This window comes from Anopheles coluzzii, chromosome 2 (genome assembly GCF_943734685.1).
Source record: "Anopheles coluzzii chromosome 2, AcolN3, whole genome shotgun sequence".
NCBI classification, from domain to species: Eukaryota; Metazoa; Arthropoda; class Insecta; order Diptera; family Culicidae; genus Anopheles; species Anopheles coluzzii.
In genome coordinates this window covers 121,537,949-121,553,097 of record NC_064670.1, presented here as the reverse complement: position 1 = coordinate 121,553,097, position 15,149 = coordinate 121,537,949, and the positions used below count along the sequence as shown (strand labels likewise).

Genomic DNA, 15,149 nt, shown 5'->3' with positions numbered 1-15,149 from the left:
GCGTCATAATGAAGTCAACAATTGAATGGTCGAAATTTGAACGATCACAAAGCAATGGCAAGTCATTAGTTGTCGAGAACCATGTATATATAATGTGTCGTATTGGTTCACAACTCAGAATAGAAGCTTCTATTGGCCGAGGTAGTTGCTTTAGTCTCAAACTAGTCCCAACGCCCGAAACGTCCATCCCGAAACCATGCTATCGTTTGTGTTTGTAGCCTCGATCATCGTTGGTTTGGTAAGAGACACAGTGAGAGACAGCTTAGATTCACTCTCTGGAGAAGTATAAGCTCTCCTTTTCTCGCCCTTTAGGTCTCTTCGCAACCACCAGCACCGGATGCGTCCTGCTTCCAGCCCACGGCAGTCACAGCCGAGGATTGCTGCAAGATCCCGAAACCGATCGACAATGCAATAATGGAGAAGTGTCGGGCTGAGAACCCCAAACCCGGCCAAATGCCCGCCCCAGGCGTTCCCCGTACGGAGGGTTGTGTAAGTGACACCCAAGAGGACCTTCTTTCTTTCGCGTCCTTCTCTGACCTTTTGTATTGTACATCCCCTGCAGTGCATCGTCCAGTGCGCCATGATGGAAACCGGTGGGTTCGTGAACAATGCACTCAACACGGACGCGATCAAGCGTTCGATTGCGAACACACTGGGGGCGGATCCGAACTTTGGCTCGCTGGTGAACGGTGCCGTCGATACCTGTGCCCGCCAGATCCAGAACGATCCGGCGTACAGCGTCGCACCGATATCTTCCTCGCCCGATCGTGCTGGCTGTAGCTTCATTCCGCAGGGTTTCGTCAACTGTCTGCACACGGCACTGTTTAAGGTAAGTTAGAGCGTCTCCCGTGAGGCGAAGAAGATGTGTGAGAGATACTCATATTGATGTTGTTGGTCGTACACAGAGCTGCCCGGCTGCTACCTGGACCGAGAGCAGCGACTGTCAGGCGCTCAAGACCAAGCTGGACAGTGGATGTCCCTTCTTCCTGCTGATGGGACGTGGACCCAGAAACTAAGCGAAGACTACTCGAGATGGCACTAATTGCAATATTATCTACCTTTTTGTTTGTTCGTGTGATTTCTCCCCCTCTTTGTTATTCTTCAAATAAATAAACTAAATTGCAATGCAGACATCGCTCCGTTTTTTCTTTGCCGATTCAAATTACGATGCTAACTTTATTACCTAAAAAACGTACTCGTAAGATCTCATCACGCCTTCCGACACCACCCCTCACGGGGCACACAGCAACTCCAACCGATGGCAGTTCTGCTCGTCCTCATAGTTCCAGTTGATCACCTTAAACATGGGCCGGCTCGGTTTCATGTAAAACGTATGGTTCTGGTTAATAACGACCTTGGAGAACTTGTTCTGCACGATCGCTTTGGTCGCCGAACGACGCAGCTTATCAACGGGCGTTTCCGTCTGGTTGGCAGTACGCAACCGAGCACCTTGCACGATCGCTCGGCCAAAGATTTTGCGCACCTGACTGTAACCCAACTGCTCGCAGATGCGCTTCATGTACTCGTCGTCGAACTGGGTCGTCGTGGGGAAGCACTTTGAGTGCCAGATGCCGTAGCTTTGCTCCATCAGCTCACCGTACCCACTAGGGGAATGATGAAAGAGTAAAAAGAGATATTAACTCCAAACGTGACATTAAACAAGACTTATAAATGTAGTAGCGATTCTTACGCTTCATAAGAGTTCTGCTGCAGTGCGTAACAGTACAGCTCATCCTCCCCATTCGGACAGTCCCGTTCCTTGTCGCACACAAAATCGTACGGCACGCAGATGTCCGACTCGCCGCACCGGAAGCTCGTCGAGTGGCACCGACAGACGCGTGGATTTTCGTCCGATTTGTCCCAACAGTTGCGCACTCCGTCGCAGATCTTACCCGGGTCCGTAATTCTAAAACAACGAGAGAGAGAGAGAGAGAGAAAAATAGTAAGGTTCCTCATATCGCGACCTGATCTTACAGTGATCTTACTTAAGATAGGTGTAGCAGGAGCAATCGTGCGGTTCATCGGTCGAGTCTCCACAATCGTTCTTGCGATCGCAGAAGCTAGACTTGTCAATACACCGTTCATTCGCGCAACGTAGTTGATGTGGCAGACAATCTTAAAAAAAAGGACATAAAAGAGTCAGTGTAATGATCAGATACAGCACACTGACACTATCTACTCACTTCCAGTTTGATTGCGTGCGGCACACATTGCCGGTTCCTCATCCGATCCATCGGAACAGTCCGGCTTGCGATCGCACAGCAACTTCTCACCGACACACTTTCCATAGCGACAACGCTTTCCTGCGCAGTGGGGTTCCTCGTACAGCTGATCACCACACTGTTCCTTGTGTAGCACGTTCTGGATCCTGTGGTACGATTCTACCAGGCTTGTAACACGCACCACTTCGTTGAACCCGCACAGACCGCGCTTGTGCTGGTAGAACCCGACGGGATACCAGCCGGAGCGGCTTGTTTTGCACACGATCACACCTGATCGTGTCGCTTCTGTGAGGAAGAATTAAGATGACAGTGATCAGTAGGAGTTCTTGAAGAATTCTCTCTCCTTCCCCTTACCTGGTGTGTAACAAGATTCGTGATGGTAGTAGGGCTGCTTCAGATCCTTATGGTAGCATCGCACCCGTTCCCCTGGGCAGTTGGTGGTGTTGAGATGCACCCGCAGCGTTTTCGTTCTTCCGTACTTATCCTGTCCCACCGCAAGACACTCACTGTCCGTTAGGTTTTCACTACAAACAAACAAACCCCAATCCATCAATACTGTTTTACCCAATGGTGAGAGACAGAGAGTGCATCACCACAGCACAGAACTTACTTCTCCGGCACAAACGTCGGCAGCACGTGCCGGCTAAAGCTTAGCTTCGTCGCCAGATGCAGCATCACCGTTTCCGCCTCCGGTATGTAGTGATAGCAATCGACCCGCACCACCTGCTCGTACGGCCCTTCAATGTGTAGGTACGACTTGGCACCGCCCGCCACCACCGCCAGATACTGATGCCGCAGGTTCACCAACCGTGTACAGCTCCCCGACACAATGATCCAGCTCGCATCGATGATCAGCCCACTGCAGATCATTACCCCATCGAGATAGATGTTCGTATTCCAGGGCCAATCGTAATCATCGCCAAAGTTTTCCACCAGCTCGATGTGAGCGTTCTCCTGGAACACGATCTGAGGCATGTGATGGGGCCGGTTGATCGGGTTCAGTGGACGAATGTTAACCTGTACCGGGTCTTGCTTGTGGTTGTGCTCAAAGTGTGCTATGTCGTGCTCGGTAGCGTTGATGTGTTGGACGCAGGAGACACGCAACGCTTGACAGGGAGCATGGAGCGTAAGGTTGACGTAGTGTAGATTGTTTGGATTTGCAAGCAGCCCAACAGGCAGATCGTTCGGTGCGAGTGAGAGCAGTGAGTAGTTCCGATGACCACTAAAAAGAAGCGAAAGGTGTATAATGAGGTGTTTCTGGAGCACTCAAGATGGTAAAAGCTTACGCAAATCCCAAGAACGAGCAGATCTTCTCCACAGCATGTTCCGTCTTTGCCGTGAGGACCGCTCCACACAGTATCTCCCAGGTTCCGTTTGTGTTTTTCGTCACAATGCCCGTGTTGTGGAAGAGGGTGAGATTGTTTGCGTCGAAGTACACACGATGTCCATCCGTTAGAGCCACTAAAGCACCATCAAAAGTTAGTGTGACTTCACAGAACAATGTGTTCACAGCAATACTTACAACAATCCAGCTCATCTTCATGCATCGGACAGTCTGGATGACCGTTGCAGACCTGCACCCCGGGAATGCAAACCTGGCTGATCCGGCACGCATACTGACCAGCCTGACAGTTCACTGAGGAGATAAAGGAGCTTGTTTTAGCTTGTTTTGATCAACACTACTGCACTGTAGAAGATCACTTACTACAACCCAGCTCATCCGTTTGATCGAGACAGTCCGTCTTGCCGTCGCAGATCAGGAAATCAAACTTATCCTTCAGGAAGTCGCGACAGGTACAGTTCAGCTCATCACTGCCATCCTCACAGTCTACGATCCGATCGCACCGGTGTGCCACATTGATCCTCTGGGTGATACTAGAAAAAGAGGTCAAAGGTAATTTAGACAGTCTTTTTTCAACAGCTAACTCCACCGTAAGTCTTACTTCCTGCAGGAAAACTGTCTGTACTGTGCCGTATCATTCGGCAGCATCGTCTGCACCTTCGTGTTCGTGTGCACATTGTGCACCGTCATGCGGAATTGGGCCACTCGCTTGTGTTTCTGCTGCTGCATCACGTCCAACTCCACCAAGAATGGATGGTCGGAAGAATCTTCCAGCGGATCTTCGGACGTGGCTTCCAGTGGCAGTTCCGTAGAGAACACTTCCGTTGGTTCCGTTGTGGCGTTCACCACTGAAGTGCCATTCCCAGTGCGTACCTGTCCACGTACCTCTTTGACTGCCTTTTCCAGCGCCTTCCAGATGACTTCCGTTGTGGAGGAGGTGATCGGTGCAATGAATTCAAAGCCTTGCTTAGGACGATCCTGTTCGTGATCGTGTATGGGGAAGATGATCGCAGAGTCGGTTGTTGATGTGAAGGTTGTTGTTGGCTCATTCGTAGTGGAAGCTGACTCTGTACTGAGGTCTGTTGTGACCTCCAATGTGGTTGACTCCGGAGAGGTAGAGGCTTCCGTAGGTGCATCTTCTGAGGTACTTGCAGAGGTAGAGCTGTCCTCCGTTGTGCTTTCTTCAGCAGTAGATAGCTCAAGTTGAGGTGTGGTAGTGGCAACTGTACTTGTAGTAGTAGTGATCGGTTCCGTTTGTGCTGTGTTCGTCATGATCATACTCTCCTGCGCTTCTACACTCGCTTCTTCCGGCACGCTTAACGTCGTCGTTTCTTCCGATGTGAACAACACGGTAGTCTCAGCTTCCGTTGTATCAACATCCGAAGCTCTCTGTGTGGCACTACCACCGTCCTCCTCACTTTCTTCCTCACCTCGCTGCGACATCGATCGTAGCATCTGATCCATCCCACAGCCCGACTCATCCTCCCCACCAAGACAGTTAACGTATCCGTTACACTTCTTGCCCGGTGGTAGACAGATCCCTCCACCCCAGATACATCGCATCCCGGGACAGTCAGCCCGTGCAGTACGTACTGGCAGTGGCGCATTTACCTTCTCCGCAATCCAATCGATAAACAGTGCCACTCGCGTGTAGACACCGGGTTCGTGTGCACGCGCACATCCCTCCCCGTGACTTACCACACCGGCCAGATACCACTCGAACGGGTTCGATTTGCTCTGACACACAAACGGTCCACCGGAATCACCCTGGCACGCATCATGACCGCCGTCTTCTTCTGCCGCACAGATCTGCAGACTGTCACGATCGGATTTGTGCTTGCAGTAGCCTAAGATCGGCACCGAAACCTGCATCAGATGATCGGCTAAAGAGAAGGAATGCGCTGGATTAGGGAAGAAGTGTGCGTCCTCCTAGCAGCCAATGATACATACGTGCTCCACCACGCTCCCGCAGTGCACCCCATCCAATAGCGGTGCAGACAGTGCCGGCCTTTGGTCCCCAGATCCAATCCCGATCGTCCGTGGTACGATGGCGCTCCGGCATACAGATCGGACGCACCCATCGATTGTAGTGGAACGGATGCTCTACCCGCATCAGCGCAATATCGTTCGCCATCAACGACGAGCTGTACGCGTGATGAACGATCATGTGCGTGACGCGTGTAATTTGAACCTGCGGCGCAAAGCTCCGCTTGCGCAGCATGCCCGACCGTACCTCGAAGTAGTGCTGGTCGAAGTTGTCACAGCAGTGAGCGGCGGAAATGATCTAAAAGAAGTACACATACAGTGTTTTAATGCCTGTGGCGAATAAGCTCTTGCTCCTCTTACCCAATGTTCGTTGTAAATGCTGCCACCACAGTGATACTTCCCATCCCGGAAGATACCAACGATGAACGGGTACGCTTCCGGCTCGGCGTGTGATCCTCCAACGATGCGCACACTCTCCACAATTTCGCTCTCGTTCGCCTCACGCCTCGTCCGCACATTGATCCGGGCGGCGTGCTGTTCGTGCATCCGACTCGTACCACAATGCACCGCAGGACACTTCACGTGTACGTAAACCCCATTACAAGCTTCACTAAACTCGGGCTGCGATACGGCACTGTTTGCCCGCTGGCTAATGTACGGTCCGGGCAGACTGCCATGTCCGTGGCTCAACAGTGGCTCACGATCGAGTGGCCCGAGCTCTGTCTCGCAAGCTTCCCTTGCCCACTGTGTAGGATTATGACACACCGGATACCACTTCCCACGATAGTTCCGATGCAGCACCCCAGTAGAGTGCGGGACCGAGTACGCCAAATAGTGCCCCAGATCACGCACCAACATCGTACAGTCCTGTTCATCCTTCCGGTTCAGACAGTTATCGAAACCGTCGCACTTTTCGAGCAGACTGTAGCACATCGACCCAGATCGGTGAGCCGAACGGTACTCCGCCTCCGTGTGGAAGCAGGAGAAGGAGAACTTTTCACACCCAAAGCATCCCATCTCGTCCATACCGAGCGGACAGTCGGCATAACCATCGCAGAGCTTGCGCTTGGGGAGGCGCGAAACGCATGAGCACGCACTCTCGTCACTACCATCCATACAGTCCGTCTTGGAGTCACACCAGCTGCTGCGTTTGACGCACTGATGCGAGCTAAAGCACGGTACCGAGCCCCGTCGGCAGTGGTGGCGTCCCTTGGCCCGTGCTGCCAGTGAGCGTCCCGCCGCAAACATCGTGTCTAGATTTTCGTCCAGGTTTTCTTCGGCGTCCTCTGGGTGCGTTTCATTCCCGGCGTGATGTCGCGTCGGTTGCTCCACGTTCTGCATCATGGAGCAGAGGAGGATGGGACCGTTCTGATCGGCCGGCAGCTCCGAGGTACGAGCACCGGCTTGATGAAGGTTCTGTATGCTAACGGGCATGTTGATCATAGCTGGAGGGGAAAGGAAAAAAGACACAAAAATACAGTAAGAACTCTCTGTCTCTCTCTCTTCAGAGTGTGGATGTCACACTAATCACCTTCGGGAATGCGCGGTTGAATGAGTGCATCGATCGCGGGATCATTCAACGGAAGCTTACCTCCGGCACCCGGATGATGATGGTGGTGTTGTTGATGATAAGGCTGTTGCTGGTACGGTGGATACCCCGGCGCGTTCGGATACACGTAAGGAGCACCGGCACCGGCAGGACGAAAGCCGTACGCCGTCGGTTGTGCCCCTACTGGTGGTGCGTTCTGGTAGAAGCAAACCGTATTCGGCACGTACCCAGCCCCAAACGCCGAGTTGACAATGATCTGGGAGGAGGCTTTCGTTGCTTCACCCGTGATCGGAATGCCTGGTGAGTGTTGGAATGTGGCCCCAGGGTGTGTTGGCTTCAGGTGGCCGTTTCCTGCTGCCGATCGAAGTTGATCGCACAGATTCAGGAAGGGAGCACTCGGACCAACGACCAACGGTTGGTGAGGTGATTGAGGTTGAGTCTGATGCTGCAGATGTTGATGTTGTTGATGGACGACGGCACGCATCGGACTGGGGGTCGTGTCGTGATGCATTTCCTCCCGATTGCGCGATCGTGACATGACAAACTCGTTGATGTTTTCCGGTGGACTCATCACAAGATCCTCGTGGAAGGGGTGTGGCTGAAGCATCTGTGCTAGTTGCAGTTGATGTACAACATCGTGGAGATTGCGAGCCGCTTGCAGTGGGCTCTTGGTTGTTGTTCGTCGCTTACTCGTCGGTTGGGTGGATGGCTTCACAGTGACAGGAGACTTGGAGGTGGAGTCGATTTCGAACTCAAACAGCTCACGCCGCTCTGTAGTCCACTCGGTGGTTGATGCGTCCTCTCCGCTCAGTCTCATATGATCAAACAGATCATCCAAACTCCGTATGGAGCTGTTCTCGATCGGTTTATGCAGGCTCGGATCAAACACCGGTAGCAAGGGAGTGGTGGTGATCATCTCATCCTCCGTACTCGTCCTTAGCTTCTCCTTGGGGATGGCCTGTGTAATGTTCATCTTATTCACAAGCTGCTCAACAGTCGTTATCTTGGGATCGTTTTTCGGAGCGTGCATCTCCGGCCGGTAGCTTGTACTTCGCTCCGTACTACTGTAGTACATCTCCTCATACTGTGGCGTCGTCTTCTCTTTGGCTGGGCCCATCTCGCTGAACCCCTGCAGCAGGTTCGCCATCTCGAGAAAGCGTGCATTCACCTCCTCCGACAGACGTTGCAGCTTTTCGTAGATCTGATCGCACAGCTTCCCGTTCGGTGCTTCCTTCCGACACCGGTTGTACTCTCTCTCCAGCCGCTGGTAGTCTTTCTGTGCACTGCGCTTTGCACGCTCCAGCTCGTCGAGTGAGATGTCGGTGTGGCGTCGCTTACGTGGCGCACGGGGGGACTCAGAACCGACCAGTATGCCACGATAATCGATCGGCACTGTGCCGAGATCGAACTCACGCTGTACGCGCTTTCGCACACCGTACGTAATCTCACCGGAACGATCGTCTCCGCGGGAGATACGGTTCGGGACGGGTTCTGCTCCAAAGGCTTCTCGGCGCGTGCGGTGACGTTGGAGCAGTGGATCGAGATCGTTTAACAGTTCCAGCAATTCCAGCGATCCCATCAGGATGTCATGTGCTTCCGCTTTGAAGTACGTTTCGCGGATGGTTTCCAGCTCTTCGGGGCTTTGTACTTCGATAGGTTCTAGCTCAATCAGGTTAGATGGTTGTTGGGAGAGAGCTAACAGGAGGAAGGTGTATTAAAAATGACATACGAGTCGATCACCTCTTTATCTACTATCACGTACCTGAAGCGGGTATGGTTAGGTAGAAACCGAACGCGATCGCAGCCATCACGATCACTCCACCGATCGCCGTCATCATCAGGCAGAGCCAGTTCGTCCTGCCAGCACCCACCAATTGCTCCATTCTCGTCGAGTTGGTCGTTGCCAACTCTTCTGCAGTGTTGGAAAGGAAGGAAAGCCAAGAAGGTAAGACCCCGTTTCGTGCACGACCTCCAATCCTCCACCCGAACTAGGTTATGTTATGTCAATCGGTTTAAAAAGCCCAATAATTGTTTATACACCGGGACAGGCGCGGGTCCGATGATAGTTCCGCTTACGTACGGGTAATTGGACGCACTGTTGACAAACTTTTGGGCCGAGCGTGCCCAAACCTCCCCACCCGTTGCCCTCTCTCTCCCTTTTTCATTCATATCACCTGGTGGATGGTACCGCAGTCCGTTTGTTTACTTGTTCACATTTTGGGGGTATGTTGAAAGTTTCAAAGTAAATCGTTCAAAGGGGAGGGAAAATGTATAGATTTCTTATGCATTCTATTTTTTGCTTATGCGTGTGGACCGTCTCCTGAGCAATTGAGGACAAGAAAGCTTGATGTGTGTGTGTGTGTGTTTTTTTTTAAATCAATTGCTTTGGCAGTTTGTTTTCGAAGCGTTGGTAAAAACATGCAGCCATATGTAGGACACGCAATGCGTCGTTGGCACTTACCATCTAGCACAGTTTGATCGTGATCCGCCATATTTGATTGAAGGAAACGGCTTACTGTGTGTACTGTACAACACAGAGATAGAATGAGTGTGTTGTAGAGGTAGTAGACACTGACCAGCTTTAACACATAATATCACTTGTAATGAACACTTTTCACGCTAATGAATTGATTGATGTGAAAATGACTTCGTTTGATAGAAGAAGAAATTGCACCCAAAAATCGTTAAAAATCCACTAATTGTTGAATATTAACTGTTAAGCAAATTGTTGCTTATTACACTGCGTGGCACACGGGTGAACTCAATTTCCGTACCGCTTTTTGCCTTCACTGCACCGTGCTTGTTGCTGGACTGTATGTTCAGCCACGACCGCTGCTACCGCACTACTGCTGACCGGTGATCGATCGCGCTGGCTTTTTCGTGGCGGTGCATTTTGCTCGCGGCGGCGGTTTTCAGCTGTATCAGCTGTTTTTTGGCACAAGTGTTTGGGGACCGGGGTGAACCGTTGGACGGTTGGCTGGAGGAGCGCAACACAACAAATCACACAGTTGCTATAAAATGTTTGATCGCTTGTTCGCTCTAAAGCAGCGTTTAAGGGAGAGGAAGGTAAATTTAGTTATTCATTTGTTGGGAACAAGGGATTCGATACAACCAGTTACTGCAAAGGAAACGGCCCCTAAACGGTTCTCGATTCGTTATGGAACTGGTAAAGACTGTTCGAATCGTACCGGAACTGGAATAAGTTCAGGATTAATTCCGGTTCGGTTTTGATCCAGAATCTGTTCCAGGACCAGTACGGGTTCAGCAACAGTTATAGGATCAGTATCGATTCCAAGACGGGTTGAACGGGTTCGTGCTCGATTCCTGGACTGGTATGGGATTAGTATCAGTTCCAGGATTGGTATAGGTGCTTGATCAGTTTGAGGAACGGTATGGGTTCGTGATCGGTTCTTGTATCGGTATGGATTCGTGATTAGTTCCACGGTACGGTTAAGGTTCGTGATCGGTTCCAGGTCTGGTATGGTTTCAATATCAGTTTCAGGACCGTTGCAGGTTCAGTAACAATTCAAGAACCAGAATATTGGTTCGTAGTTGGTTTCAGGACCGGTAAAGGCTTGTGATTAGCTCTAGGACCGTTATGGATGCAGCATCTGTTTCGGAACCGGTATGTTCTCAGTATCAGGTCCAGGACCGGTATGAGTTTACTAACAGTTCCAGGACTGGTATAGGTTTGCGATCGGTTCCAGGACCGTTGCGGCTTCAGTAAAAGTTCCCGTATCGTTGCTACTTCAGTAATAGTTCCAGGATCGATATAGGTTCTTGATCGATGCCAGCACCGGTGAAGGCTCGTAATTAGTTCCTATAGATTTAGTTTCAGTTCCAGGAACAGTATAGGTTCTTGATAAGTTTCAGGAGCGGCATGGGTTCGTAATCGGTTCCAGGTTCCGTTGCAGGTTCAGTAACAGTTCCAAAACCAATGTAGGTTCGTGATTGGTTAAAAGACCGGTATGGGTTGGATATTAGTTCCAGGACCGTTATGGGTTCAGTATCTTCAGTATCAGTTCCCGCACCGTTGTAACTTTAGTAATAGTTCCAGGATCGATGTAGGTTCTTGATCGGTTCTAGCACCGGTAAAGGCTCGTAATTAGTCCTTGAAACGTTATAGGTTTAGTATCAGTTCCAGGATCAGTATAGATGTTTGATCAGTTATAGGTTCCAGGTTCCGACGCAGGTTCAGTAACAGTTCCAGAACCAATATAGGTTCGTGATTGGTTAAAGGTCCGGTATGGGTTCGAGATTAGTTTCAAGACCGTTATGGGTTCAGTATCAGTTCCTGGTTCGGTATATGATCATTATCAATGCTAAGAACGGTAGAGGTTCAGTATCAGTTCCAGGACCTGTATGCGTTCAACATCAGTTCCAGGGTCGTTATGGGTTCGTGATCGGTCCCTTGATTCTTATGGATTCAGTATGAATTCCAGGACCGATCCGTGATTCGTGATTAGTTCCAGTACTGTTATTGGTTCAGCTATAGGTCCATTAAGAACTCAATATTAGTTCCTGAACCTGAACCCACAAAAAAAATCCCTTCTCAGCGCAATTGAGTGGACAAATTGTGATATGAGAAATTTAAAAACCAACAAAAAAAGAAAGCAATAACATGTTACACGCAGTTTAAAGTATTTTGTTTTTCAATATGTGTATTTTTTTTTCTTCTCTCTTGTTTCATTATTATGTTCAATTCATTTATTAGTGTGTTGTGTGTCTGTGGTTGTGGCTGTTTTTTCTTCTCTCTCTCTCCCTCTCTCTCCCATTGTTACGGCCAGTAATCACTTCCTATCACCCGAACCTGCTGGACAACACGGTTGTCCAAGTTTCCTTTCCATCCATTTCAAGTGTATAAGTGTGTTTGTGTTTTGTTTTTTGTTTATCATTGTATCTGTGTGTTTGTATGTTGACTCTGTATTGTGTTCTCTTTCTCATCTTTCTTTTAGCTCAATTTCCAGCTCCGTTGTTTTTTCTTCTTCCTTGGAAGTGGTAATCTATCAAAGTACACAATGACACAATGACGCAAGAGAGACAGAGATAGTAGGAGCGAGTTTAGAGAGGGGGAGTAGAGTGTGAAAAAGTTACAAGTTGGCTTAGTTGTGTTTTGTACCCTCCCCTTCACCTTCTGCTCCACAGTTTGTTGATGGTTTTCGCTTGCCTGCTTCGATCATTTTGCATTTAAATCGATCAATAGTTTGGATGAGTTTACTTTTTCCTCTAATGTAGTTTTGTATGTGTGTGTGTTTGTGTGTGTTTTCTTTTTAATAATTTGCTAAGCTGTGTATCGTTAAGTTCTAATGGGTAAATGGGGAGCAGTGGGGGTTTGGTAGGGAAAGTTTGTTTCCCTCTCATTTGGGTTTTGCCATTTTGTTTTTGTTTTTGTTTTTGTTTTGTTTTGTTTTTTTCATTTACTCTTTCTCACCTCTTTTCACTAATAGTTAGATGCTTGGGTTTTGTTTTTAATGCATTTTTATTGGTGTATATGTGTATTATGGTTTTGTGTCACTGTGTGAGAGAAAGTATGTTTTTTTTCTGTTTGTATGTGTGTGTGTGTGTTTTTCTTCATCTTCTTCTACTTTTCTGTGTTGTGTTCACTTACGCTTGAATTTTCGTTAGTAATAGTAGGTTACTTTCATGTTTTGTACACTTTTGATTAATTTTCTTTTGGGTTTGTTTTGTTTCTTTTTCGTCTTCTCATCCTTCTTCTTCTTCTTCTTCTTCTTCTTCATGTTGTATTTAAAATTTAGTATCATTAAATGTAACATATTCCATTTCGTGTAGGTGTGTGTGTGTGTGTGTTTTCTTCTTTCTTTGCTTATCCTTTTGCTCTACACTGTTTTTAGTTTGACTTTTCCTCCCTTTTTTTTACTGTTCTAACCCAACTTTCACGCGTTCACTTTTCCCTTACTTTCCAATCACTTTTCCATTTTTTACCGTCGCTGTCGGTACACCACCCTATTTCCCCCTCACATCCCCCTCTATGATCTAAAGCTTAGCAATTAAACAAACGCCTTCCCAGCCTTTCCTAAATAAACATTTTACATTGTTCTTGCTTCTCCTCTTCATCGTGTGTGAGGGGTTTTGTCTAGGATGCGCCACATTCTTACTTCCTTTCTTTCTGTTTCCACTCAAACTTGTTTTACATTCAGCACACACACACACACACACGCACACACGGTAATAATGCGGGGGGTAGGAAGAAAACTAAATAAAACAAAAAAAAACAAGAATGAAAACCCTTTTTCCTTGCTTAAAAAACGAAACACGCACGCAGGCGTGACGCACGTGACGCTGGTAGGCATTACATACATACAGATTTGTTTTGCTTTATAATATTTATATTTATATATTTGTAGCTTTACGTTCTAATGGAGTTTTGTGTTCGCTCTAGTTACAGTACAAAATAGAAAACAGAATATAATACACGAGAAAAGCGCAGGAGATAAGTTATGGTAGTTGAATAAAATAATAATAAATAAACCGCGCTCGTACTAGAGAATGCAGAGAGAGAAAGAGAGAGAGAAAGAGGTTAGAGAAAGAGAGTGATAGAGAGAAACGTACAGAGAGAGAGAGAGATATAAGGGAGAACCAAGCAAAAACTTAACGAGCTGAAGGTGCAAACCACAATTGCTAGTAAATAAATAATTCTTCTTACATTACATGACCAACCATAAAGGAGAGTGTTAACCGAAAAAAAAAAAAACAAATGCCAAAATATAAAAGGCCACACACACACATAAAAGGCGAGGCGTTTATATTAATTTAACTGTACAATAGAACTCCCGTTTCCCACTGTTTTTGTTGAGAAAGTTTAAGTTCTTGCTTCACCGATGTGTTGTTAGTGTGGCTTGTTTGGGGTGTGTGTGTGTTCCTACCATAACAGGGCATGACTTTAGTTAGTAGATGTGAATTAAAATAAATCACAACTTAATGGAACAAAACATACAAAAAAACTCCCTTAAACGAGGATAAAAACGAACAACGTGCTCGTGATGAAACCTCTTTTTTGAAGGTTAGTTAGTGTTGGTTTTGCTTGCAATTTTCTCCTCCATCGGCTCTTATCTCTCTCTCTTTCCTTCTATCTCCCTTCCTTGCTCTCTCTCTTCTCTCCCTTCTTCCCTTTAAACCCCATTTTGTTTGCTACACTAGAAGGACACGAGCCGTACACACATCCTTCCCCTGTGGAACCTTCCCACACTTCCAACGGAAAAGCGATGCTGGCCAGCTGCGTGACAATGCGAGTACCTGATACGATAGATGCTGTGTGTGTGTGTGTGTGTGTTTTTTTGTGTCTTCGTGCAAGACCCGTTTTGCAATCAATTGCTAGTTTGTTGGTTTCCTCTCCCCCCTCTCCCCGCGGTGAAAGCTGTACATACTAAAACTAAAAACCCTGGCCACTTAAAAAATCTTGGGGAGAAGGGAGGGCCTTCTTATCAGGCCGCGCTACACGATTAAACAAACAACAAAACCGGGAACTAGCACAACAGAAGACCGACCGACCCACACGCACACGCTGTGTGTGTGTGCCGCTGGGCAGAGAGTAAGGGGAGACATGCCCCCATTTAGTGAGGGTGGTGGTGGGGAAGAAATAGGAAACGGAAAATGCCCGCCCGCCCGCGTCTGTACTGTATTATCGACTACGCTAACTCTATGGTTTCCTATCTCTCTCTCTCTTCCTTCTGTTCCCATTTTCAAATGTTTTTTTCCCCTTTTATCATACTCTCTTTCCCTCTTTCTCTCTCTGTGTGTTCAAATTCCACTTTCTAAAACGTTGTGATGGTCCTTAGTGTGTGTGTTTGTGTGTTTGTTGTGTTTAGTGTTGTCAATTGGGGCGAACTTAGTCGAACAGTGCGGCCAGAATGTCGTCGCTGTTGGCGTTGTTGCTGGAACCGCTTGACGGGGGCGTGTTCAGATCCGGCGGATCGAGATAGGAGAGCAATTCCATCGGATCGACAATGCCGTTGTCCGGTAGTAGCTGTTGAAGTGTAAAAACTCTTATTAGTCTCCTGTCTCAGGACACACTTCGCTTCCACCTCGCGGA

General features: G+C 48.2%; 3 protein-coding genes across 7 annotated transcripts in view; 1 reads left to right on the top strand and 2 right to left on the bottom strand.

The window, feature by feature from the left end:
* Positions 1 to 118: 118 nt before the first annotated feature.
* On the top strand, positions 119 to 1,131 carry LOC120961472 (general odorant-binding protein 67-like). Its single transcript, XM_040385190.2, has 4 exons — positions 119 to 238; positions 313 to 489; positions 563 to 829; positions 906 to 1,131. The coding sequence occupies exons 1-4, from the start codon at positions 197 to 199 to the stop codon at positions 1,014 to 1,016; spliced, it is 597 nt and encodes a 198-aa protein (XP_040241124.2). The 5' UTR covers positions 119 to 196; the 3' UTR covers positions 1,017 to 1,131.
* On the bottom strand, positions 1,128 to 6,985 carry LOC120952577 (serine protease nudel). The gene is made up of 12 exons (XM_049606343.1): positions 5,911 to 6,985; positions 5,515 to 5,848; positions 4,166 to 5,447; positions 3,928 to 4,097; positions 3,745 to 3,858; positions 3,509 to 3,683; positions 2,833 to 3,444; positions 2,577 to 2,746; positions 2,184 to 2,507; positions 1,986 to 2,115; positions 1,691 to 1,906; positions 1,128 to 1,604 (listed from the first exon to the last, which is right to left on the bottom strand). Exons 1-12 carry the CDS (start codon positions 6,982 to 6,984, stop codon positions 1,232 to 1,234), a joined length of 4,974 nt encoding a protein of 1,657 aa, XP_049462300.1. The 5' UTR covers position 6,985; the 3' UTR covers positions 1,128 to 1,231.
* Positions 6,986 to 11,848: 4,863 nt separating this feature from the next.
* LOC120960997 (zinc finger MIZ domain-containing protein 1) overlaps positions 11,849 to 15,149 on the bottom strand; it is a 107,435-nt gene continuing 104,134 nt past the window's right edge. For all 5 annotated transcript variants that reach the window (XM_049607653.1, XM_049607652.1, XM_040384527.2 and 2 more), the window contains one exon: positions 11,849 to 15,083. In XM_049607653.1, the coding sequence (XP_049463610.1) occupies positions 14,946 to 15,083 (138 nt within the window). In that variant the 3' untranslated portion in view covers positions 11,849 to 14,945. The remainder of the gene's footprint in view (positions 15,084 to 15,149) is intronic.

Coding starts and splice junctions, on each gene's coding strand:
- LOC120961472 (XM_040385190.2), top strand. CDS start 197: ATGCTATCGTTTGTGTTTGTAGCCTCGATCATCGTTGGTTTG. Junction 490..562: donor TTCCCCGTACGGAGGGTTGT/GTAAGTGACACC, acceptor CATCCCCTGCAG/TGCATCGTCCAGTGCGCCAT. Junction 830..905: donor TGCACACGGCACTGTTTAAG/GTAAGTTAGAGC, acceptor GGTCGTACACAG/AGCTGCCCGGCTGCTACCTG.
- LOC120952577 (XM_049606343.1), bottom strand. CDS start 6,984: ATGCCCGTTAGCATACAGAACCTTCATCAAGCCGGTGCTCGTACCTCG. Junction 2,508..2,576: donor CGAATCTTGTTACACACCAG/GTAAGGGGAAGG, acceptor TCTTCCTCACAG/AAGCGACACGATCAGGTGTG. Junction 1,605..1,690: donor CAGCAGAACTCTTATGAAGC/GTAAGAATCGCT, acceptor TCATTCCCCTAG/TGGGTACGGTGAGCTGATGG.